General features: G+C 35.4%; 2 protein-coding genes across 3 annotated transcripts in view; one reads left to right on the forward strand and one right to left on the reverse strand.

Moving 5' to 3' along the window:
- Positions 1-88: 88 nt before the first annotated feature.
- Positions 89-22,992, forward strand: LOC307129392 (tetratricopeptide repeat protein 39A). 2 transcript variants are annotated; one of them, XM_079821780.1, is made up of 18 exons: positions 89-415; positions 2,665-2,763; positions 4,701-4,832; positions 6,681-6,742; positions 6,880-6,947; positions 9,571-9,635; positions 10,148-10,247; positions 10,334-10,399; positions 10,540-10,648; positions 12,039-12,106; positions 12,491-12,550; positions 13,633-13,794; positions 18,879-18,970; positions 19,137-19,257; positions 19,336-19,447; positions 21,232-21,346; positions 21,439-21,555; positions 21,670-22,508. In XM_079821780.1, the coding sequence occupies exons 1-18, from the start codon at positions 381-383 to the stop codon at positions 21,779-21,781; spliced, it is 1,695 nt and encodes a 564-aa protein (XP_079677906.1). In that variant the 5' UTR covers positions 89-380; the 3' UTR covers positions 21,782-22,508. The 2 variants fall into 2 exon arrangements, with proteins under 2 accessions (XP_079677906.1, XP_079677905.1); XM_079821779.1 differs by having other exon boundaries at positions 130-415; positions 10,540-10,651; positions 21,670-22,992.
- The window catches only part of gadd45gip1 (growth arrest and DNA-damage-inducible, gamma interacting protein 1), a gene marked incomplete at its 3' end in the record, with an annotated part of 5,195 nt that continues 558 nt past the window's right edge, over positions 22,656-27,292 (reverse strand). Inside the window, exon 2 of the mRNA XM_079821988.1 lies at positions 22,656-22,947. Within this exon, the coding sequence (XP_079678114.1) occupies positions 22,656-22,947 (292 nt within the window). The remainder of the gene's footprint in view (positions 22,948-27,292) is intronic.

The raw sequence follows: 27,292 nt of genomic DNA on the forward strand, positions 1-27,292 counted from the left end.
CTCGCTTGTGTTGTTTCGTTCGTCGTCTCATGTGAGCACCATTTTCACCCCAACACCAGATGTCGCTACGAACTTCTGTCCCTTTCGCACTGATATCCTGCCATTGAACCTGCTGTGAGCTCCGAGGAGGAGTCGAGAGCTCAGTGTTAACTTCTCACATCACACACACCCACCACTTCTGCTGATTGAGCCGAAAACTGATCCATATTCCTTATTCAGCTCGAGTCTTAAAACATCCCTCATCAATGCACATGAGAGAGTGAATTTCCACTGGACTTCTGAAGGAAAGCTCTTCACAGGGAGTCTGAGCACTTGGAACAGGTGTTTGTGTGGCCACAAGGCCCAGAGGAGGACAGCTAAACAAGACAAAATACTACATCATGTCCAGTGGGAAAAATGCACCTGTCTCAGAAAAGTGAGTATGAGTGAGTTTGTTTCTGTACGTGGTTATTTTGAAACTAAAGAAATGCAACAATGCTGTATATTTCCACTGTCTACTAAGTAAAACTGACAAACTCTGGTGCTTTGTGGTTCCTGAAGTCACTAAATGGCTGATTCAGTATGTCTGGGTTTAGTTTTGGCAGGTTTTTTTGTGTGTCAAATTTTCACATCTCTTCCTTCCTTGTTTTGCAATAGAGTTTGAGCTCAGCTCATGTTCTCAGAGTGAAATGCTATCCCTGGAAATAATGCTTTAGAAAGGTTCACTTGTGGCACATACATACACTAGTCTAGATGATTTACTTCAGAGTGCAGTGTGGCTTATTCATGTTCTTATCCAAAGGCGCTGGCTGTCCAAGCCCTGTGTGTGTACTCTGAGCAAACATCAAACACCTTGACAAAGTGACACAGTGTGTGAGCCATATTCTTCAGTACATGTGTGTGTTTGTACATGAGTCATTGCGGCCGGGAGAGTTAAAGGTTAGAGATACCTTTAAATGACTTGTAAAGTCATGCAATTGCTTTACATCATGTGTTTTTTTTTTTGGATTTAAGCAGATGCATGTGAATTGGTTTACATTTCTCATGCAACAACAGGTGCTGGAGACCCATATACACTCACTTGTGCATTTCCATGAATGTATATCTGCTCTTTAATCTAAATGCGCCTCTTAAAACAGGATCAACCAGTTGACATTAATTAGTCCTGCTAAATATATCTTCAATGGTCAGGTGCTGAAGAACTCTGCATCAGGTAGCCTTCATAATTGATAGCCTTCATAATTGATAAAAGGCGCTTTTGACAGGTCGGGAATCGTGTCTTAGTGTTTAGTAGCGCATGTCATTTCACCAAGTGGGTTTACTTGATTTTGGGAGCTTCGGAGCAAAGTTGTCCACTGACAGATGTTAGCTAAGTGTGACCATTTTATTTCTGGGAGATTTCACGGCATTCACCATCTGGAAAATGATTCACAAAAATGTTTATACTGTACCGTTCAAAAATGTTTTTAAAAGACGTCTCTTCTGTTCAACAAGGCTGCATTTATTTGATCCGAAATACACACTGTAAAAACAAATGCAGGTCTCCAATTGAAAATGTTCTAGTGACTGATCACTTCTAACTTTTTCAGTTGGACAAATTTAATTTCTGTGAGTTGATGCAATTTAATTTACAGAAATTCAATTTGGCCAACTAAACATTTTTTTTTACAGTGCAGCAAAAACTGTAATATTGTGAAATATTTTTACAATTTAAAAAAACTGTTTTTTTATTGTAATATATTTTAAAATGTAATTTATTCCTGTGATTTAAAGCTGTATTTTCAGCATCATTACTCCAGTCTTCAGTGTCACGTGATCCTTCAGAAATCATTCTGAGATGATGCTCAAGAAACATTTATGATTATCTGCTTCATATTTTTGTGGAAAAACCATGATACTCAGGGGTCTTTGACGAAGAGAAAATTCAAAAGAGCAGCATTTATTTGAAATTCAAATCTTTTGTAAGATTATAAATATCTTTAGTGTCACTTTTGATCAATTGAATGCATCCTTGCAACAAAAAAAAAATTTCCTTTCAATAAAAAAATCAATTTACAGTCCAATGATTCCTCAAAATCAAATCATGAGGACACTTGACCTGTTACTTTACCTAAGGGATCTGACTTAAGATTTTTACCTTCATAAAATAAAAAAAGTTTGGAGTCATAACATTTGAAGTCTAGTGATGATAAAACCGATCAGCTGTTCTATTGGCACTCAGCAAGTTTGACTAACTGACCGTCTGTAATTGTGAAACTTGCTGCATCAATAATCCTTTATTGGTGATTTTTAAATGTTTATCTCATCTCTCTTTGGACAATGACCCGATTCATCTTGAGCCTGAACAAACATCAGAGACGTAGTGCATGTGACACACACACGTTGTGTGAAATGCAGCACTATCCCGCTTTCAGTACAACTTTGGATTAAAAGTGGCCTTAAAAGGTTGTGGATGCTGCAATAAAAACCTTAAAAACAGACATTGTGTGCATGTATCTTTGCTATCATTTACAATTATATAACGTCAAAAAATATATTGCTTATTGCACAGCTTATACTCTATATCTGGATTTTAAAAAAATCCATATTAACCACTAATCTAGTCATTAGAATTAGCTTATTAGAAAAGCAATTGAAGTCTATGGCATGTACTCATAGTGTGTGTGTGTGTGTCATCCGTTCCAGACAGATTTCCCTTCAGGCCTGTCTTGATGAATGCATGGAGGCCTTGGATCTGTTCCTCAACAACCACTTTAATGAGAGTTTGGATAAACTACGTCCACGGTGAGAGAAGTGTTATTGTCTTCCTCTTCTCCCATTTTTCCACCCCTCTAGTATCTGTATTTTTAAGAGCAGGTGAGGTGTTTAGCAAAGGTGTGGTACCCACCAAGCCCACGTTTCGATGATTTTTGTCAGAGGCACCAGCAAATTTAGTCTGTCGCTGCTTTAAATGTGCTCCCATGTGAAGTGCTTGTTTAATTGTAGATGCCATCCCATGATAGCATGCTTTATTCCAGTTGTGACAGAGAATTGCGTCAGGCCTCCTCCCTTCTCCAGGATGTTTGCCTAAAGATCACACACCCTCACGCCTGACAATAGTCCCGCACACAGAGCGATCTCAATCTCATTAATATATAGCCGAAAGACTAACTAAACTTGTGCTGGGAAGGAAACCACATTCTTAAGTGGCTCCAACTGTCCTTTTTTTTCTTTTTCTTTAAAAAAAAAAATTGTTTATAGTCTGAAACCAAGCATTATGTACCGCCTCATAATGCTTGCTTTCAGGCTATAAATATTTTTTATTAGTATGCTAGGACAGTTTCTGTCTGGTCAGTTTTGAAGGTCTTAACGTTTTTTATTTATTTAAATAGCTTAAAGGTGCTGTGTGTAGTGTTTATGAGGATCTATTGACAGAAATGAAATATACATAACTATGTTTTAAGGGGTGTATAAAGACCTCACATAATAAACCGTTATGTTTTTATTACTTTAGAATGAGCCATTTCTATCTACATACACCGCGGGTCCCGTTACAGTAAAATCACCATTTTGCACCGCCATGTTTCTACAGTAGCCCTAAAGAGACAAACTTCTCTACAGAGCGCTAGTCACTCTCTGCTCTCTCAATGTCATTTTTGTCCTGTGTCGGCCACCGTAGCTTCTCTATGTGTTTCGAAAGGGAGGGGTGAGCGGTAGGTGATTTGCAATTCACAAACTCATCGCTAAAAATTACACACTGCACCTTTAAATGCTTTCTCCAAACACACTTTAAGGTACAGAGAGCCATTCATAGGTTCAAAACATAGCTTTTTTTTTGTTTTGTGTTCAAACCCCAGGATGGCAATAATTCGTGAGTTGGGGGTGGGGTTTATCTGTACATTTGACCAATGACAGAATGGGGAAGTTAGCCTACTGGTGAAATCAGCTTAAAAACAGATATCATTTTTTAATTCCGTTTGGTGACACTAGTGTTGCAGATATCACACATTTTACTTTTAAAGAAATCAAAAGGCCCGTTCACACCAAGAACGATAGCTAAAAGGATACATTTTCAATAATCATTCTGTGAGAATCGAATAGTTCACACCGTCCTAGTACCCATCACTTCAATTTATTTAGTCGTTGGTTCTTAATAAGAATCACAGACAAAGAATGCATCAGGGAAACGTTATAGAGTCCCACTTTGTAAGAGCAAGCGTTACAAAAAATAATTTATACCTGCATCTTTTAATATTTTAAACGGCAAGATGTAGTCATTGTTATGAATTCCTTTTAATGTTTTTTTTCCCTTTCTTTAATGTTGTCTGTTGTGTGAATGTATGTTGTGTACTACTGCAGACAAATTTCCTGAAAAGGACATCAAAGTATATTCTAATTACTTTCAAAATAGTTTTTTTTCTGGCTGATGAACGATGAAAATCAGATTCCACCTTACTTTTTTGGTTTAAAAAATAAATATATATCCAAAATCAATTTTTTGAGCAAGTACATAACCAGCAAGTGTTCAAAACCAATTCACACTGGTAAGCTTATAATAATGTGATGGCTGGGCCTGGTGTCAATAAAAGCTTTTCTTTGACTTTGAAGTTTGTTCAGCTCCGAAACTTTGGATATTCTTATATTACCACGACCACGTTATCCTCCTCTAAATGTAACTAGTATCCTGCTGTGAAGTGTGATCTCACATTGTGAGTTTAAAAGCATGTTGTGTTGTATTCCAGGTCTAAAGAGAGCATGTATCACGCTCTGATCTATGCCACAGTATTAGAAATGCAGGCCATGATGACCTTCCAACACGACGACATAGTGCATGCTGGGAACACCATGAAGAGCGCTCAGGAGGTGTGCCAGAGGTAGAAAGAGAGCCAAAACAATGCATTCGTTTCTGACACGGAGAGGCTTTACCTTTTAACTTTTATATAGGCAAATGGGGTTATTTCCATGTCAGCTGACCCAGTCCTGCAGCGTTTACTTTTGCTTGTATATGCATAGAGGTGGAACGGCGTGGATTTAAATGACAGACAGCTGGTCATATCTAATGAGGACTTTTATTGGCCTTACATAATCTAGATTAAATGGAGTAGAAGAGATGCACACACACACACCATGTTATGAAGCAGCACTAATCTAGATGACTGTATATGTGGGTGTAGCAATGGTCACACACCAGCTCACTTTCGGTTTGCTTAAGAAGGAGCGAGTCACAAAGGAAGATCCTTCTCTGTGATCTCTTCCTCAATCCCTCCAAACATCATATTGGGAGAGTGACGAAGTATATATGTCCGTTGCTCAGATTGAAATAGTAAGAGAGCCACCAAAAAATAACTTAATGTGTAAATGCATAAATCAGTTTACACATTGACAAATAAATGGACATTTTTTAAATGATATAACTGATATTAAATATGTAGTTAAAGATGCATATCCAATATCCAATCAGTTGGCAAGTGAATTGAGCAATTAGCATATACTCTTTAATTTTAAATGCATTTTAATAGGTTAAAAGCCTTACATTTATGGAAGATTGTTTCCGCCACGGAATAAAACCGTTTAAAGGATTAAAACAATTATATTTGATAAAATTTAATTTAACTACTAAATAAATATGCTTGTTTCCGTGTGTGTGTGTGTGTGTGTGTGTGTGTGTGTATACATTTAAAAAATATATATTTTTATATAGAAAAAGGTAATTACGACTCTATCTCAACTTTTTTTCTCGCAATTCATGTTTTTATCTCACAATTAAGACTTTATAACACTTAATTGCAACTTTATATCACACAATTCTGAGAAAAAAGTCAGAGTTGCGTGATAAAAAGTCGTAATTACCTTTTTATATATATGTATATATACATGTATGTGTGTATATATGTATATATATATATATGTGTATATATGTGTGTGTGTGTGTATATATATATATATATATATATATATATATATATATATATATATATATATATATAATATAATATAATATAATATAATATAATATAATATAATATAATATAATATAATATAATATAATATAATATAATATAATATAATATAAAATAAAATGTTTATTCGGTGGTAGAAACAAACGTCCATAAAAGTGATTATTTATTTAGTTAAATTAAAATAAACTTCAATTTTTATTAAATAAAATGTATTTACATTTTTATATTTTTTTTTTTTTATATTTATCCATATTTGTCAAATTGAAAAGATGCAATACTAGATTTTGTAAAGCTTTTGAAAGATAATGGTGTTAAATATTACAATTTCAACTATTTTAAAATGTAATTTAGTCTTCAGTGTCACATGATCCTTCAGAAATCATTCTAATATGCTGATATGCTCCTCAAGAAACAAATAATCTTATGATTATCAATGTTGACAGTTTATCAACAGTTGCGCTGCTTCATATTTTGGTGGAATCCATGATGCAATTTTTTCTATGAGGGATAGAAGCTCATAAGAACAGCATTTATTTGCAATATAAATAACTTGTACATATATTTTACTGTCACTTTTGTTCAATTTAATGCATCACTGCTGAATAAAATAATTAATTTCTTTAAAAAAAAATGTTTTGCCCCCCCCCCCCTAAGAAAGTGCTTTTGGCTGATGTTAACTGTGTCAAGTGTGGTTGTCAAGAAGTATGTTAGACATTTTATCTAAGATCACTTATATCTTGACTTCTTGCTGTTCTCTCTCAGGTTCCGTAAGAAGTCTGGTAGTCTGAGGAACCGAGGAGCGAATGATGATGATCTCTCAGAAGGTGCCTTTTTTTTCTCCTCTTAGAAATGTCCATCTCACATTGCTATTATAGAAAAAAAATACAACTCAAACAAACGTATTATGTGCCACTGCATTACTTTTGAAGATTTTTGAATCATTTAATTTGATGTTTTACAGAGCAGCTCCATGCTGAAGTGTGTTACGCTGAGTGTTTACTACACAGAGCTGCTCTCACGTTTTTACAGGTTTGACACATTTCCAGACAAAGGTCTCTTAGGCCCTGTTTGCATCTGGCATTAAGATGTGATTTGGTCGATCGGATCACAAGTAGACGAGGGAGACACATTCTCGTTTACACCTGGCGTTTTAATACGTCTCTTTTGTCCACTTTCAACCACTTCAGAGGAGGGTCTATGGGCGGGTAAATGTATGGGCTGTTTCAGATCTTTCGATCTAGTGGACAAAATAAGCTCACGCAATTTAGATATGAACAGCTTTCGCTTCTGCTCTGACGACGCTGAACGCTGCGAGTGTGTGTTAGAAATCAGGAATGGTGAGAGAACATTGAGCTTGGTACGTTTCTTTGTTTTCAAACTAAACTTGGGTCTCCATCCGACAAAGTTTAAATCCCATGTGAGAATGAGTCTGAAACACTCTGGGGTTTTAATGCTTTATTTAACATCACAACATAATACATAGAATACTCTGAGTGAAATGCATGGATGCTTACTTTTGGACATCACCACCGGGGAATAACCTGTTTTTTATACAGTCTTGTGAACTTGGTTTACCTGCATTGCCAGGTTATTGATTTGCATGTAAACCGGTTAATCGGGTTACTTCAATAAACTGATTTTTGATAGCTATCAGCTGCTCAATAGCTTTTGATAGCTATTATTCTGCATGTAAACATGCTCAATGTCTTTTAAAGGTAGGGTAGGTAAGATTTGGTTAAAAAACGTTTTTTCCAAATTTGTTTAAACTTTCTTTATATATCAATACATAATTAAAATGTAAGTACTCTGAAAAAGAAAGAGTATAAAAATTGAGTGTCTGTAGACCTCTCACGACTGTTTTAAAGACAGCTCATTATTTCCATTCACTCCACCTTCTCCCTTCTGGGCTCTTTCCAAAGCCACGCCCCCAAAACACATGAACGCGCTACGCCGACCGTCAGCTGAAAGACGCATTATTTACCTGAGACGAGCAGAGAAGAAGTGCATGTAGTGACATCATGTCAGAATCACATGTAATAAAAAATCTATCATTATGAATATAAACAAATAAGATGTCTTTTAGTACTCACTATCAAGCTAGAATAATGACACTGGTAAAGTTTAAAGTACACACACACAACACAGTGTCTACGACACACACAGATACAAGATAAAAACATCTGTAAACATTGGTAGAGTATATAAAAACCAACCAAGGGCCGAAATAAACGTGCAGGTAAAGTTCCCGGTGAACATGGTAGAAGAGTTTAGACAGAGGGTAGTAGCTAAAGCTAACTTAGTTCTAAAAAAAGTTCCTGGATGCGGTGTACTAGCTTTTACACATGCATTTTGTTATCTAAAGTTACATTTTGCGAAATTCAACACGACAGCGATCAACTTGAGCTAAGCATATTGACTATTTATCATCTCTACTAATGGTTCGCTAAGTGTATAACATTGTAACTTTATGCTAAGTAATGTTATGTTAGCTATATTAGGCAGCTACGTGTGCTAGTGAGACATGCTTCATGAAAACATAATCCAAAAAAATGTATAATCAAAATGAAAGATTACCTGTCCAGCAGAAATACAGCCTCTTGAACTCAAATCAAACGGGTGCGCCAGGGTTGCCAGGTTTTCACAACAAAATCCGCACAATTGCTACTCAAAACTAGCCCAAAACAAGCCCAATCATGTTTCTCCGGTAAAAATCGCATTTGGGGGGTAAAATATGTGTCTTTTTGGTAGGGCTGCCTGCTAAAATTCGCAAATCCCGGGGCAAAATATCACATAATTGGGGTCGCTTCAACCCGCGGACATGAAAAACAGCCCGCGGCACCAGTGAGGAAGTAGCCCGACTTAGCAACACTGGGTTGCGCGCATGTGGGCAGATCCTGTAGCAAAAGGGGTGGTTGCCATGGTAGCGAGAGAGAGTGACAGTCGCCCAAGCCAATCACTTGTTTCGTCCCGAACGAAAATAATGAGCGTTGTTTATTGCAGATTAAAAAGTCTAGAGTCACTCGATTTTTTTTATACTCTCTTTTTCAGAATACTTACATTTTAATTATGTATTGACATATAAAGAAAGTTTAAACAAATTTGGACAAAAGTGTTTTGGATCAGACTTACCTACTCCACCTTTAACCCCTGGTTAAGGCCACGTTTCACTCCATCCTACTCCACGCTTTTTTGAAGAAAAGTTTCTATATAGATCCTTAAAGGGTTCTTTCAGGCTCTTCATTTATAGAACTGTTTAGGGGTTCCCATCATTTTATGGATCTAGTTTTAATTGAATTCATTTTTAATCTTAATTAAATGTTAGGAATTAGACAGCTTGTAAACGTACCTTTAATGTCCCGACAACCTCTGCAGTCACGTTTAGCCACTTGTTGTCGTCTTCAAGACACGTAAAAGCTTTGAAACTTGAAAAATATCTTGAGCTTGTGTTCACCACAGACCTTATTTCAGGCTTTTAACCAAAAAAAAACTTGACTTTGGGACGATGGAACCAGATTTGCCAAAATGCTAACTCGTTTCCGTGTTTTGTCCTACAGAAATACATAAAGGTTCAAGAAACTCATTGCATCTTTTTTTCCCTAAGAGTGCAAAGCTCATATTTGCACCTGATTTCTCATTCTCTCTCTGTTGACAGGATGAGAATATGGTGAGTTTTATTAAAGGAGGAATCAAAGTACGGAACAGTTACCTCATATACAAGTAAGTCTTTAGCAAGTAAGTGAAAGATTGTCTTTTCATTGTGCGTAAATTAGAAAAATGGGGGACACAGGGATAGTTCACAGGGATAGTTCAGCCATAAATGAAAATTATCATTTACTCACCCTCATGTTGTTCCAAACCTGTATGAATTTCTTTCTTCTGTTGAGCACAAAGGAAGATAGAGTGAAGAATATGGGTATTCAAACAGTCGTGGAGCACCATTGACTTCCATAGTGTATTTTTTCCATACTATGGAAGTCAATGGTGGCCATCAACTGTTTGATTACCCATATTCTTCACTCTATCTTCCTTTGTGCTCAACAGAAGACAGACATTCATGCAGGTTTGGAACAACATGAGGGTGAGTAAATGATGACACAATATCCATTTTTGGCTGAACTATCCATTTAACCCAATAGAAACAACCTATCTTGGATGCCCATGCATGCACCAACAACATGCCCTTGAATTGAAGTATTTCAGCTTTGTATGACGGCATGATTTTCTTGCAGGGAGCTGCACACCTTCGTCCAGTCAGATACATCTTTCAAAGGACCAAACCACAAGCACTTAGAGGGCGGAGTCTCTTTTGGGATCGGGGCTTTCAACTTGGTATGTTTGTCTGTGATATTGCGTCTCTGCTCCGATGAATAAACTCCAGGGTGTCAATTGTGTTGCTGTTCTTCACTCTCACACAGACTCTTTCACTGTTTCCTGCCCGGATACTCAAGCTGCTCGAGTTTGCAGGCTTTTCTGGAGATAAGGTTTTTGAAATTTGATTTCATACGTGTCGAATTCGATTTAAGGAAAAATTACATTCTTATATTCTCAGTTTTGCAGAGACATGCAAGTGTGAATCTTCATGTGTTTATTCTTTTCTTAATGGTCTTTTGTGTGTGTGTAGGAATTTGGCATCTCTCAGCTGTATGCCGGAGCCACCTCTCACACCCTGCGCTCTATGCTGTGCGCTCTCCTCCTGCTCTGTTTCTACACCTTCCTCTCCTTTATTTTAGGTAGCATGTATTTGTGATTAAATTATGCACTTTATAACCACATAAATCAGAGATATGACAGCATTAATCTTTCTTTAGTTAATTGTGCAACTTTAAGGGATAGCTTATAATTATTATTTGGGATAGTAATTACACAGACAGACAGACGGACGGATAGAGACAGACAGACAGACAGACAGACAGACAGACAGACAGACAGACAGACAGACAGACAGACAGACAGAGAGACAGACAGAGATGGATGGACGGATAGAGACAGACAGACAGACAGACAGACAGACAGACAGACGGACGGATAGAGACAGACAGACAGAGATGGATGGACGGATAGATAGACAGACAGACAGACAGACAGACAGACATGGATGGATGGACGGACGGACGGACGGACAGACAGACAGACAGACAGACAGACAGACAGACAGACAGACAGACAGACAGACAGACAGACAGACAGACAGACAGACAGACAGATGGATGGATGCACAGACGGATAGATGGATGGATGGACGGACGGATAGATAGATAGACAGACAGACAAACAGATATACAGATAGAATAAAATGTTAATAATTCAATATTTAGATGTACATTAAAAAAAATGTTTATATGTAAAAATACTGTATATATAGTGTGTATGTATGTATATATGTGTGTGTGTGTGTGTGTGTGTGTGTATATATATATATATATATATATATATATATATATATATATATATATATATATATATATATATATATATATATATATATATATATATATATATATATATATATATATATATATATATATAGTATATATTGTATATATTGTATATACAGTGTGTGTGTTTATGTATGTATATAGTTTATAAATAATTTATAAAAATACATTTATACATTACATTTTTATTCATATTTGATTTTTATAAATGCAAAATAATATAAATGAAAATGAGTTTTATATGAATTTTTTAATTATACATTTTTATATATATACACACTACCTTTCCAAAGTTTAATTAAAGAAATTAATAATTTTATTCAGCAATGATGCGTTAAATTGATAAAAAATTACATTTATTAAAGCTATAAAAGGTTACAAAATTTATTCTGAACTGTCTATTCATCAGAGATTCCTGAAATAAAATGTATCACGGTTTCCACAAAAATATGAAGCAGCACATTGATAATAATCAGAAATGTTTCTTGAGCAGCAAATCAGCATATTAGAATGATTTCTGAAGGATCATGTGACGTGAAATCAAATCAAATTGGTGAGAGACGTCTTTAAAAAACATTTAAAAAAATCTCAGTGACCCCAAACATTTGAACTATATTGTATATATTGAAAAGTTTGAATTCTTTGATCTTTTTTATTGTTATTAATAAAGTGATGTTTTGTGTAGGAACTGGAGAGGGTGAGGTGGAGGAGGCGGAGAGACTACTGAAGCCATTTCTCCTGCGATACCCACGGGTATGTTTCTGCTTCTGTCTTTCTCTACCACACATGTTCACATGCTCATGAAGATCATTTGGTTTATTTCTAATAGGTTTACTTTAAAGACCCTCTAAAATAAAATACAAAATTTGTGGCATTGTCCACACACTGTGAATTCACTCGCATGCTAGCTGACAAATTCACATTTGACAGATATGAACATTTGAAAATTTGCAGTCTTTCTCTTCTAGAAAAACCCTAAAATGATTGACGACTCATTTTATTCAGGCGAATGTCCTTCCCCCGCCCATTAACACCTGCATCCAACTTGCTATAGAAACCTCAATAGGAAAGTCAAGCCATAACATGGGGTCTTTTTATTGGGTGTTTTTGAAGCTAATTTTCTGATTATCTCTCCAGGGAGCGATTTTCCTTTTCTTTGCAGGTCGGGCAGAAGAAATAAAGGGCAACATTGATGAGGTAAGAAACACGAGGAGAACGTTTACCAGAATTCATAAATAATAAATACTGAAATATTTGTAGTTTCATGTCGAATCTGACGACATAGCATTTTATTCTCTATTTTGATGATTTTAAAGAAGACATATTGTGCTTTTTTTACATTTTCAACTTTCTATAGTGTGTAGTGTTGCTGTTTGAGCATGAAAAAGGTCTGCAAAGTCACTCCTGAGAGAGTTATTCTCTATACCAGTGCACACTGTTTCTGAACTTCCTGAAACGCCTCCATTGTAGTCTTGAGTTTTCATCCGGGAATGAACACGTAACAATATCCCTCATGTAAATAATTCCCGCCTAAGGTATGCGCAAAATAAATGGGCGGGCCTGGTTGAGTTGAGTTAGTAGTGTGTTAAAACAAACACACTGGAAGCGGTTGACCAATCACAACACACTGATCCAGCCAACCAATCAGAGCACGTTGTGCTTTTCAGAAGGGCTTTAATAGAGACAGGAACTAAACAGAGCGTTACTGACAGACTGATATGTGGAAAATAATGTGTTTTTCGAATATTCAAAGATATAAGCCTAATCTACTAGACCACAAAATCAAAAACAAGACTTTGACAAAGCCATAATATGGCCTTTTTAAAGACTTAAAACTAGGGGTGGGACAAAATATTGATATGGAAATATATCGTTGTCCTGCTCTGTGCGATACCAGAATTAATACGTTGGCGCCAAATATTGATATTTGAATTAATAAAATAAGGCGCTCTAAATAGATTTCCGTGCTCCCAGTGTCGCTACTTCATGGCTCCTCAAGGTGGCGCTCATCACATGAATAAGGGAAACATAAGTTAACTAGCCTAAGAAAAAGAGGTATTTAACAGGATGGCGCACAGCAGTGTGAGGATCATGTGACGTACCCTGTGATTCCCACCCCTACTTCAGACCGGTTGGAATACAATTGAAATATGGCTTAAAAAAATAACAAGGTTCGGAGAGAGGTGGAAAGTGATCCTGCTAAACTAATGTGTTGTAAGAAAGTATAGTATGGGTTGTAATGTTCACTAATTAACATTATTGTACCCCTGCATATCCAGGCGGTGGCACTGTTTGAGGACGGCTGTAAGGCCCAGCAGGCCTGGAAACAATTTCATCACATGTGCTACTGGGAGTTGATGTGGTGTTTCACTTTTAAGAGGCACTGGAAGATGGCGTACTTCTACGCAGACCTGCTCAGCCAGGAGAGCCGCTGGTCTAAGGTGACCCTACTGCTAAAAAAAAGCTCTAGTCTGCATTTGAAATAAAATTATATATCAATATATATATCCAGTGTTGGGGAAAGTTACTTTGAAAAGTAATGCATCACAATATTGCGTTACTCACTTAAAAAGTAACTAATTGAGTTACTTTTTAAGAAAAGTAATTCGTTACGTTACTTTTGTGTAACTTTTTCTCACCTGGGCTGGGCTTGTTTTTGTTTATAACAAAAAAGTTATATTTTTGTGCAACGGTAAAGACCTCTTCATACCAAAATTGAAATAATAAGCTTTTTGAATGCCATTCTGGCATAATAAGCAAAATTGAATGCCATTCTGGATACTGGAAGAATAGGATGCAGGAGAAAAAAGTTTCACCAATAAAAACAAAACAAAAAATTTAGTAATTTTCATCATCAAAGGTCAGCAGCAAGACATTGGTAAATTAAATATAAAAGTGGATTATGCATAAAAATAGTGGTTTTATTTAACATTTAATTATTGGAGGTTTGCATAGTACTCTGATTTTGTATTTGACTGATTTAATTCATTTTGAGGAGTACTGAATCTTTATTGTGCAAGTGAGATAAATAAATGCTCACATTTAGTCTAGAACTACAATAACCATCATGTTTACACACACACACCTCTGCACTTATTTTTCTCAACATGGGGGCAGGAGAGCTGTCAGTCAAATGAATGTGAAAAAGTAACTTGCGTTACTTTTTTGAAAAAGTAACTCAGATATTTTGTTGTAAATTTGAAAAGTAATGCGTTACTTTACTATTTACTTGGAAAAAGTAATATTATTACGTAACTCAAGTTACTTGTAATACGTTCCCCCCAACACTGTATATATCAATTATATATTGATATTTAATCTTTTCCAGATTATATATCAATATGGCTATAATTATTATATATATTTTTTTACTACTTCTATATAACAAGTACTAAATAAGAATATAAAATAAAGAAATTGTAAGAAAACATTACAACTGTAAAATTAAAATACACATTTTTATGGCTGTCTTAATATCTTTTATTTTAAAATGTTAAAATGTCAAACTTTTATTTTGATGGAAAACCGCAGGGCGGGACTTGATTTTGTCCATGTGGAATTGATTGGATGGTTGTGCTTTGCTATCGGTGGACCTCATGTGAGTGACAGGAAGATTGCACATTATACAAGATGCATTTATTTTACTAAATTGCTGCCTTTTGAGATTTGATAATCGCACCAAGCCATTATTACAATTAAGCGTGCAATTCTAATTATCAAATTACTAAGGTGAACAACAGATATTCATTGTGCTAATGAAATGCGTGCAAAACAGATTAAATTGCTAAATTGAATGCAAATTATCACATTTATTTCAAAACTTTCACATAGTTTGTACTGGTTGTGTTTCATGAATAAAAGAACACTCCACTTTTTTTAAAAATAGGCTCATTTTCCAGCTCCCCTAGAAGTTAAACAGTTGAGTTTTCGAAACCATTCAGCCGATCTCCAGGTCTGGCAGTAGCACTTTTAGCATAGCTTAGCATAGATCATTGAATCTGATTAGACCGTTAGCATCTCACTCAAAAAATGACCAAAGAGTTTCGATATTTTTCCTATTTAAAACTTGACTCTTCTGTAGTTACAGCGCGTACCAAGACCGATGGCGCATTGATATTACGCAGGGCCTGAAAATAGTCCCAAGCACACTCTCTGTGCAAGCAGGTTGTCACGTTGGTTATGTTGACGGAAGTTAGCCTATTTTCAGGCGCTGTGTAATATCATTGCGCTGCTGCACCCATGGTACGGCACAAAGCTCCTTGATTATTACGTAGAAATGAGAGAATAGTTCCTAGCCATTTCGGTCTAGAAAATCACAACTTTTCATTTTCTGTCGGTCTTAGTACACGATGTAACTAGAGAAGAGTCAAGTTTTAAATAGGAAAAATATCGTCATTTTTGAGCGAGATGCTAACGGTCTAATCAGATTCAATGATCTATGCTAAGCTATGCTAAAAGTGCTACCGCCAGACCTGAAGATCGCAGTAAAACTCAACTGTTTAACTCTAGGGGAGCTTGAAAATGAGCCTATTTTCAAAAAAAGTGGAGTGTTCCTTTAAGTGGGAATTATTTAATCACCTGAAATATTTTGTTTTTATGTAAATCGAGAAGTTTATTTACATTATATTTTTGGTGACGTGATTAACAAAACAACACCCTTAATAATTCAAAATGCAGTTTAGTTTAGTGTATGTCTGAGAAAAAACCCGTGTCATGGTTGTATAGGTGTGATCTGTATAAATGCCAAGACATTTCTGTGTCACACGTTTGAAATGGCCTCCACCCAGAATGTAAATCAAATGTAGGATTTTATTGGTGGTGGGGAAAAAGCGTGCTTAAATTGTGTCTCATACAAACTAGGAAGCAATGCATTTTGCTTCCCATGTTTTGCCCACTTCAAAGGTGTTTAAAATAAAAGTCAGATAACCATTTTTGTAGTATTTAGAGGACATCACTACCAAGTTTTCATGTTTCATGGGGACTTTCCATAGGCGTAATGGTTTTTATACCGTACATACCGTATATTCTGTCCCCCTACACTGCCCCTGCCCCTAAACCTACCCATCACAGGAGACATTCTGCATTTTTACATTTTCAAAAAACATCACTTAGTCTGATTTATAAGATGTTTTCCTCATGGGGACCTAAAAATGGACGAGGATTTCGGATATTGCCATCTTTGTGGGGACATTTTGTCCCAATAACGTAGAGATTACCAGTCCACACACACACACACACACACACACACACACACACACACACACACACACACACACACACACACACACACACACACACACACACACACACACACACACACACACACACTCAATTCAACTCAAGAAGGAAACATGCCAACCTCATAAGGCATGTATACAACTTTTTTTATCTGAAATGGAATTGACTCTTGAATTTAGCAAAGATGTAAATCAGGACCACACTAAAATAGAGGATCTTTCTACTTGGTTTATTCTACTATCTATTTGAAACAGAAAAATTCTCACCAAATTATGAAGAAATAAAGTAAAGGAAGGTTTACATTTCTTCCATTTACATGAGTGTGAATAACATGTACTCACTGAATTTTCCATATTCACTAAGAAAACTCAAAATATTCTTTAAAACCCCATATATGTGACCCTGGACCACAAAACCAGTCATAAGGTTCAATTATTTGAGATTAAGATTTAAACATCTGAATAAGCTGAATAAATGAGCTTTCCATTGATGTACGGTTTCTTAGGATAGGACAATATTTGGTCGATACAACTATTTGAAAATCTGGAGTGTGCAAAAAAAATCGAAATATTGAGAAAATTGCCTCTAAAGTTGTCCAAATGAAGTCCTTAGCAATGCATATTACTACTAATAATACATTTTTGATATATTTACGGTTGGGAATTTACAAAATATCTTCATGGAACATGGTCTGTACTTAATATCCTAATGATATTTGGCATAAAAGAAAAATCGATAATTTTGACTCACACAATGTATTATTGCTTTACCCACAAATATACCCGTGTAGGGTTGGGTACCGAAACAACCGGTATGTACCGGACCGAATCAGAACACAGATTTCGGTTCCTCATTTCAGCACCGAGCCAGAGACAGATGCTCAGCGCTGGTCACATCACAACTCATAACAACTATTCAGTGTTTTCAACCACATCATGTTTATTTCAGGTTTCAGACATAAGTAGGCTACTAGCAAAAAACACACACTGATGTATGAAAGCGGCAATGACAATCCTTTCAGACGGTTATAATTTGACTAACGTTACGTGTTTTATTCACATCAGATACATGCACATTATACAGTAACTATATAGTTTACTCTATTCTTCTTCCAGTTCACTGGTCACTTACTTTCATGTATTTCGTGAGATGAGAATGAACTCAACTGTTGTAAATCCGACAGATCCGATTCTGAGGCGCAAACTAACATGGCGCCGCCCATTGCGCTTTATAGATCAACTAACACACATTCACTCACACATTTGAACATCAGATAGTTTGTTACACAGTTAAGAAGTTTGTGAATATTTTGAATAAAAAGAAAAAATGAAATAAACCCGATACAGCTGAGCTGTTGTTAGCGCTATTGCGGCTGCTGTGTGTCATGTGAGAAACATGACGCGTCGCCATGGAAACAATAAGGCGATGATTTCTAAAATATTTAGCCAGAGAATATCATATTTCAAAATAAAGCTGAAGCTGGAAGCTGGTTTGTAGCAGAGCAAGAATACAGACGACGGCTGTTATAACTGTAACTGTTATTTAGAGTTATATTAGGCTTGTTGTAGTTGGGTTAGGTGGCTTAGGTTTTGCTGTGAATTTGTAAATAAGTCAATTATAATTGGTAAATAAGTAAATTGTGTTTTGTATTTATTTATATTCATACATTTAAGTATACATTAAACTTTTAATAAATGGTTGAATTTAAATAAAAAATAAATAAAAATAAAAAGCCATTTAATGTCATCCACTTCGTTTTGTGGCCTTTTTAAAAAATAAAAAAAAAGTATCGGTTCCGGCACCGGAACCGTTTTAAAAGTATCGGTTTGGCACCGGAATCGAAAAAAAACCAAACGATACCCAACCCTACTTATGACTGGTTTTGTGGTACAGGGTAACACATTTTAAAACAAAGGGCAAAATGACCTATTTCTTAATGATTGTCGAAATGTTCTCAGCAGTTGGTTAGCTAACAGTAGCGTTAGCCAACAGTTCTGGTCTAAATGTAGACAGACTTCCTCTTCAGAAACATGAAGAAAAACCATACAGGTGTAAAGACACTGTATTATATTTGTTGTTTTAAATATTGAAGTCATGCTACATTTGTTATATCGCAGCGATTAGACAAACTGCCATGTGTAAGCTGTGTAAATTGGCTTTGTGGGCCGATGTCTTTGCCAGGTTTTTGTTTGGACTGGTTGGTTCCCTTGCTGGTTGTGATTACGTACAGTGTGTTTCCAGTGTACAGAAGGATTATTATGGTTGTCTCTCGCTTTCTCTCTCTCAGGCCATGTACGTGTACATGAAGGCGGCTTATCTCAGCATGCTTCCAGTCTCAGAGTCCCGGCCGTTCGGGGATAATGAGGTGGATCTCTTTAGGTAAATACACTCGCATTGGCAACACAGGAGCAGACGAGGCTTTCGTGAAAAAATGAAGTCTTTCTGTATGTGGGTTTATTGGGTGTGTGTTAATGTGGTACAGTATGATATGCATCAAAACAGACATTAGTCTTTGTTTAATTGCTGTTCACTTCCAATCTCTCAGACAGGTACCAACATTCAAACAGAAGATAGCCGGTAAATCTCCACCCACAGAGAAGTTTGCCATTCGTAAAGCAAGACGGTACAAAGCCAGCAATCCAATCAGACTTCCCGTTCCTGTGCTGGTAAGAATAACAAACACCACATCCAGTCCACTTTATTTCCACAATATTTATATTTGATTAATGTGCTGCATATTTCAGGAGATGATGTACATGTGGAATGGCTTTGCCATGATCAACAAACGACCTGAGCTCACAGAGGGCATGATGGACACTCTGTTAGAGGCTGAGCGCACCCTACAGGCGGCTCCAGGTAATGCTACACACATTCCTCTGTGTATTCAATGACAGATTACCTCAATTGCATTTTAGGCAAATCTGAGCAGTATCACTCACTCTCTTAGTGCATGGTCAATTAATTCGTTTTTTAAATTGTTGATTTTATAACCTATTTATCCTCATGTGTAGATATTTTATAATAGATTTGTTTTTAAATTAATTTCTAAACGTATTTATTAATTTTAAAACGTCCAAAAGCAAAATTCCAAAAGAAGCACAAGATGACTTTGACTTTTATGTTGTTATATTGTGTATGGTGTAATAAGGTGTGTTTTATTTATATATATATATATATATATATATAAGGGCTGTCAAAAGATTAATCGCGATTAATCGCATCCAAAATAAAAGTTTGTGTTTACATAATATATGTGTGTGTACTCTGTTAATTATTATTTATATATAAATACACACACAAGCATGTATATATTTAAGACAACATTTTTATTTTTATATATAAAACATTTATATTTATATATATTATAGATTATATAAATGTATATACAGTATATACATGCAAATATTTCTTAAATATATACATGAATGTGTGTGTATTTATATATAAATAATAATTAACAGAGTACACACACATATATTATGTAAACGCAAACTTTTATTTTGGATGCAATTAATCTTTTTACAGCCCTAATAAATATATAGTGCATCAAAAATAATTAATCGCATCCAAAATAAAAGTTTGTGTTTACATAATGTGTGTGTAGTGTGTATAATTATGTATACATAAAACACACTCATTCATGTATATATTTAAGAAATATTTGCATGTATACTCTGTATATATATTTATATAATTTATATTATATACAAATATTTTATATTTAAATATAACACATTTTTCTTAAATATATACATGAATGAGTGTGTATTTATATATATGGGTGCATTTTATATATATATATATATATATATATATATATATATATATATATATATATATATATATATATATATATATATATATATATATATATATATATATATATATATATATATATATATATATATATATATATATATATATATATATATATATATATATATATATATATATATATATATATATATATATATATATATATATATATAGTGCTGTCAAATCAATTAATCGCATCCAAAATAAAAGTTTGTGTTTACATAATATATGTGTGTGTACTGTGTATAATTATTATATATATATATATATATAATTATACACAGTACACACATTATGTAAAGTAATGCCAGTAACTGCTATAAATGATATACAATCATGATCCACCTTTTGTACATATACTGTACCTTATATATAAGGTTGTGTGTATAGCGCTTTGAGTTTGAGAAAGGCGCACTACAAATAAAATTATTATGCAATATATATGCATTTAAAAAAAAATAATAATATTTTTTCTTAATTAAAATGCCAGTAACTGATTAAAAAAAATCATGGTGTACTGTGTAACTGTTATTTGACACGTTTTGTCATAATTACTGCAGAAGTACCACAGGATATATATTTTCCTTTTGAATATTGCTTTTGACAATAGCTGGGCCCCCAAAAAAACAATACAAGTTTCTTTCTGATGTTGAACACAAAAGGGGATATTTTAAAGAATGTTGGTAATCAAACAGTTTGATTTCCATAGTATGGAGAAGAAGAAAAAAAAGCACATCAATGGTGCCCATCAACTGCATACTACATTTACAGTAATATGCTGTATCCTACATATTGTTTTACACTCGTTCTTTCTGTATGTGTAGAGAACGAGTACCGTGTGGACGACGCATGCTTAATCCTGCTTCTGAAAGGCCTGTGTCTGAAGAACCAAGGCCAGATGCAGGCGGCAGAGGACTGTTTCAGACAGGTTTACAGCAGGCCAGTGCTCCTGTCTTACTGGATTTTCCCTTCAGAAAGGTTTGTTCTATCTCAGGATGGAGTTTGAGATGTTTTTTTTGTGTCTTTAACAGTGAAAAGAAGCTGAAGTTTGATCATTACCTGGTTCCCAACGCCCTGCTGGAGACGAGTCTCTTGTACATAGACACAGGGAGGAAGGAGCAAGCCATCAAACTTCTGCAGAAAGCCAAGTGAGTTCAGGCTAGGACAAAACCCATACGGTTCACACACAGAAGGATTGTTTTTACTGGTTTGCTGTTGTCATTTCTTTTCTCCGTCTGAATTATTATTGTCTCTCCTGTCAGGAATAACTACAAAGAGTACTCGATGGAGTCTCGTACGCAGTTCAGGGTCCATGCAGCCCTGATCAAACTTAAGGCTGACACCAGTGACCAAGATGAAATAACAGCTTTGTGAGGAAAGATGGCGTCTCTTCACTGATGACCAGGTCACTTTATGGGGAGAATGAAAGACACAGTGTGGTTTTTACGCAGTGGCACTGCCTAGTGTTATTATAGGAGACACTAAAAATCATCATTTGTACATTCTCCCCCAGGAGCTTATTTTGCCAAATTGATGTTAGTTTTAGATAGTAAATAGTTCCTAAATAGACAGTGAATGGGCATCTCGAATGTAAACCAGGGTTTAAGCTCCTTTTGTGTGAAAATGTACATTTTAGGGAGCATTTAGAAATCAAATTCTGTATTTTTGTCAAGTCCTGTACTGGTTTAATAAGGGAAAACTGACGGTGTTAAAAAAAAAAAAACTATTTTACACTAAGTTCTGATGATTAAACATGCTGATTATTGTAAGGCTTGAGTGTGGGATTGAATATTATATTCCTTACTTTAATAGTAATCAAATAGTTCCCCAACATGCATCGTAAATAATCAGTTGTCAAATACTGTGGTTATTTTTGTTATGCAATATATGTTATTAGTAGTTAATATTTATTATTGCTATTAAAATATTTTTAGAAATGTATAATTTTATATAGTAAATTACGTCATACAATCAATGCAATCATTTAGCAATAAATGCAATGGGTTACTGTATGAATAAATCAGTTTTCCATCTGCTTTTTCATGCATAAGCTAAACTGTTTTTTTTTTACTTAAAATTCAACAAAGTAATAATGACGCTCTCTGAATATCAGTTTTATTTTTTGATGTCAGTTTATTCTGAAGTATGTTTCAGTGACTGATTTTCATTAAACACCTATAACCACGATGAAATGTACAAAGAAACCAATTTTACAATATAGTCCAGTAGCGCTGTATTAAAGTCCTTGTTATTGGCTGGATTCAGCGGTCGCTGTGGGCAAGCCCTGCTCTTCCTCTCTCTTCCTGCGTTTCAGAAGTTTCCTCTTCTTCTTCTCCTCCTTCTCGATTTCAGCAACCATCTCTTTGAATTTGATGCTGCGGGGGTCCAGCGCATACCCAAAGCGCTCTCTCGCCTCGGCCAGCAGTTTGTCCCGCTTTATTTTCTCCTCTCTTTGCTTCTGTTTTACCTCCTTTTGCTGCTTTTTCCAGTCTGCGACCATCTTGGGCATTTTGGCCATGTTCGCAGCAATTGTCTTCTCTCTGTGTGGAAACAGTGAAAAGCGCATTAAAGATGTGTAAAAACCCAATGGCCATGATCAGGTGATGACCGTTGTACATAACCGTACAAAGAACTACTATCCCATGAAGCATTGCAAATGATTCTGAATGTAAAAAATGCTTAAAGGATTATTTCAGTGATTTAGCATTGAGCTTTGTATCACACTTGAATTCATTGAAAGTCTTTGGGATGTGCCGGAGGAGACTTTACAGAGTGCTGGACTCTTGCATTGTCAATACAAGATCTTGACTGAAATAACATCACATTTATTTCCATCAAGAGGTTGCTGTGACCTGGAATATGGCCATGATGTGTCTTCCGGCATGGTTGTTTAAGAAATGAAAAGCGACAAACTTCATCAATTAGGGTTAGAAGAACTGTTGCCGAACATATAACAAGCTAGAAACATAATAATCACTGCAATAATGATCCCATCATTGACTCTTAAGCATTTGCCTATTTAAATCCAAACAGCGACTTCTTTTTTTTTTTTTTGGCCGGGCAGTATATTTTATATGAATGTGCAATACTTCTGATTTATTATACAGGTAATATCTAGAAAAATAAAGGTCTTGAAGGCAAGGCATCTCGATCGCCCCCAGGTGGCTGGATGCAGTATAGGTCATAAACCCCGCCCTCTCCATGTAATGTAATGGGACAAACTAAACAATCAAATTACACTTCAAATGCATTTTTCCCCCAAAGATGAATTCTGTCATTTTAGGCAGTTATCATCATGCTGATGTCATTTCAAGTGTTCATTCTTTAAATCAGTTTAGTTTTAGTTAGTTATTTGATGCTATAAAAATGGGGGTGTGACCTCATGATTGACAGCTGAGATTGACAGCTTCTCTGAGTGATGTAGTCACTGAGGCACCAACGGACATTTTTCGGGAACTTCGGTAGGAAGTTCCATAACGGTTTATTTCACAAAAAGAAATCAATCAGGCAGGACCTTGATATCGCGGCTCCACTTCACGCTCACTACTACAAAGACTAGAGACCCAAGATGTCAGCGTGATATTTGGACACTGGCGGCTTCACTTACAACTAGGGGTGTTCGATTCCAGGTTTTTTGTTGTGACTCCTCGACTCCATTTACTTTACATCAAAACAGGGTCAGACATAAGACAAAATGGCATTCATTACAGAATTTATTTATTTACCCCTGACAAAGTGTCTTAAAATCCCCTTATTAAAACACACTTTTAGTGTGACTGTTCAAATTAGTCCAATTCAGCGTTGACTTGATGAGTAGCTATCAACGTTGCTACCTAACTGTTGCCAATACCTTATTTTACAAAGGAAAAATTCACGAAAAACAGCCGTGGCCGAATGTCAGAATTATGTAAACGAGAAAGAGGGTATTTTTTTATTAATTATTCATAGGTTAATGGCCGGGTGATGGCGCTAAACGCACATGATCATTGTCTTAAAAGCTGCTTGGACAGGAGAGTTAAATATACTAAAAATGTATACAATACATAAAACAATGTACTTATTTTATTTATTCTTATGTGAGTTTTTTTATGATTTAAGATTAGTTAAATGATTATGAACACAATAGGTTAACCATGGAAAACAAAATCAATATTTACTGAATTAATATACCATCAATTAAACTAAAGTTGGCAGAACTTGGCACCTATCAGGCACGTGCAGAGGGGGGGGCTTTGGGTGCTCGAGCCCCTGCCCTTTTTCAAAATGAATGAAAAGTGCCCCTCTCAGACAAATATCAATGATAATATCGTGGTCAATAAAACTAAATAAATGTGATTATTATAACATGACATTGATGACAATGTATACAATAGTAACGAACGGCTCAAAAGTCGGACAATTTCTGTTGAGGCGTTGCCATAACGCGTTGCTATGGGTTGCGTGCGTTTTGATTGACAGCTGATTTTCCTCTGTTCGGAAGCGGCTCTCGAGCCAAATATGGTCCTTTCAGAGAGTATGTGGCCTTACGGGAAAAATGTAAACCAATATTTTTTTTCAACCATAATCAGAGCTAATGTGTTGATTTAATTACAAATCTATATATTATATATTTTAAAGTATTACACAATTCACCAATGCCCGTTTGTCATGTATATACACCAACCAATCTGGCAAAGCAAGTTCAAATTCCATTGGGCATGTGAAGTGGAGCGGTAATTTTCTGTTCTTATTCATAAATCGGTTGAAAACTACATGGACAGACGAACTAACGTTTCGGGCTTTCGGTAGGGTGCGCGTGTACCGAACGGTTATGAATGTAATCTATAACAGTTAACAGTCGGCTTGTTTAAAGCGCGGAACACACTTCCATCCGAGTTCCCACACGAACATATTAAGTATTCAGTCCATTTTATCACGAAATTCAAACGATAAATGCCGTTTTAAAGCTCTATTATGTGACGTGACAGATAGACGCGTATCAGTTCAACTTCAAGAGGCAGCGCGCGGCGCGCGAGTGAACGCGATCATCTCTTCCTAAAGAAATGAATATATCTAAAGGTATGTTGAGGATACATTACAACTTACTGAAACGTATCATATGTTGTGTAATCGCTCCATCGGTGTTTCAACCGCGGAAAGACAATAAAACAGCTTGTAAACAAACAATGTCATGTAGAATCACATTTACCTCAGAAGTCATTCAGTGTCCACAGCTGTGAGTTCACTAGAGAGATTAACTCTTTCACTGAATACATGCACTATATTAGCCTATATATTCGTTATATTAGCCTATATATATTCATTATATACCACTTAGCCTCTTAGTGATGTCTTGTTTATTTAATGCATGTTTAAATAAACCTGTCATGAAAATTACAGCCACTAAATGATTATATTTCAACAAATAAATCAAAAAATAATAATAATTAGATTTACATATTAATGCAAAAACTGCTTTATGTGAAGCTTATGAGTGTTGATTATTATATCTAAAAATAAATAGCAAATGAATTTAGGCTAATAGTTTGGGCTCTGTTGTTAATCTTTAATAGCAATATGTAAGGGCTCCCTATATAGTTTACAGCATTATCTTTAAGAAACTTTTAGTTATAATTGAATTAATTTAAGGACAGACAATTTTTTTTTTATTAAACCACTGTTGAATAAAAATTAATAAAACGCAATTTTGTAAAACGTGACTTCAAAACCGAGATACGTACCGAACCGTCAGTTTTGTGTACCGTTACACCCCTAATATATATATATATATTTACATATTGCCCCTTTTTTACATTTGAGCCCCTGCCTCTGAAGAACTCTCTGCACGGCCCTGGCACCTATAATTATAAAACTAAGTCGCTGTGGATGTTATCTATTTCTAAAGTAGGCTACAGTACATGTAGGATAAATGTATGTGACAGTTCTCCGATGCGTTGTCAGTGTCCGAATTTCTCGCTTAATTTAGTTAATTTCTTGCTTATATAGTGCACCCAAATGCCATATATAGGATTAAGAGAATCAGTGAGCGATTTTGGACACAGCACATTCAATGATTTTCAATTTTGGGTGAACTGCTCCGCTAAGAACAACTGACCCATGACAGCAAATTGCGTCTTAAAGAATAACAAACAATAGACCCTTTTCACATTTCCGGGTTTCTCAGAGCGGAAGTCGTCATAGTTGGGTAAAATATTATAGCTGTGAATGAGAGAATACATTAAATATTTTTTTGTGTGCCCATTTGCTCACAAAGCAAAAGAAAAACGCATGAGATTGATAACGGCAGAGAAAAGAGAGAAATATGTTAATTTTTACCATCACTCCCATAGAACACCCTCACAGCAGCGGTAACTTTTATTGTAATTTGATGCAAAAGTAATAAAATACAAAGTATTAGTGTTATAAATGTACATATATATATATTATATATATATTTTTTTTAAATGAAAATACAAAAAAAAGTTGCAGGATTTACGATATTGATGACCGTTAAAACGCGTCATCACAGTCTGTGAAAAAGGTCTATACAATATAATAATGTTTCCATCTTAAACAGTAAAAACAAATAACAAATACAAAACAATAACATTTTATTGTAATATACCTAGATTTAATTTGTTTATTTGATCGGACACGACCTCGGACTCGTGAGAGGTCCCAACCGTCAAATTTGAATGTTTGAAAATTGTCATTGAATAACGGTTTAAATTTCGGTCTGTAAGCCACACAAAGCTCATTCCCAAACGGGTTCAGAAGACTTCAAAAATGAGGATTTTTTTAACCAGCATAAGCCACAGAACTATAAATAATAAGATTATGACTTTGAAGGTTATGGAGTTTGAAAGCCCCAGTCCCTAACCACTTTCACCTCATGGGAAAACCGAA

The sequence above is a fragment of the Gobio gobio genome (genome assembly GCF_949357685.1).
Source record: "Gobio gobio genome assembly, chromosome: 1".
Taxonomy (NCBI): Eukaryota; Metazoa; Chordata; class Actinopteri; order Cypriniformes; family Gobionidae; genus Gobio; species Gobio gobio.

Excerpts from the sequence above, each read along its gene's own strand:
- LOC307129392 (XM_079821779.1), top strand. The coding sequence starts at position 381 with ATGTCCAGTGGGAAAAATGCACCTGTCTCAGAAAA. Across the intron at positions 6,743-6,879 it reads TGATGATGATCTCTCAGAAG|AGCAGCTCCATGCTGAAGTG; the intron begins GTGCCTTTTTTT and ends GATGTTTTACAG. Across the intron at positions 10,400-10,539 it reads CAGGCTTTTCTGGAGATAAG|GAATTTGGCATCTCTCAGCT; the intron begins GTTTTTGAAATT and ends GTGTGTGTGTAG.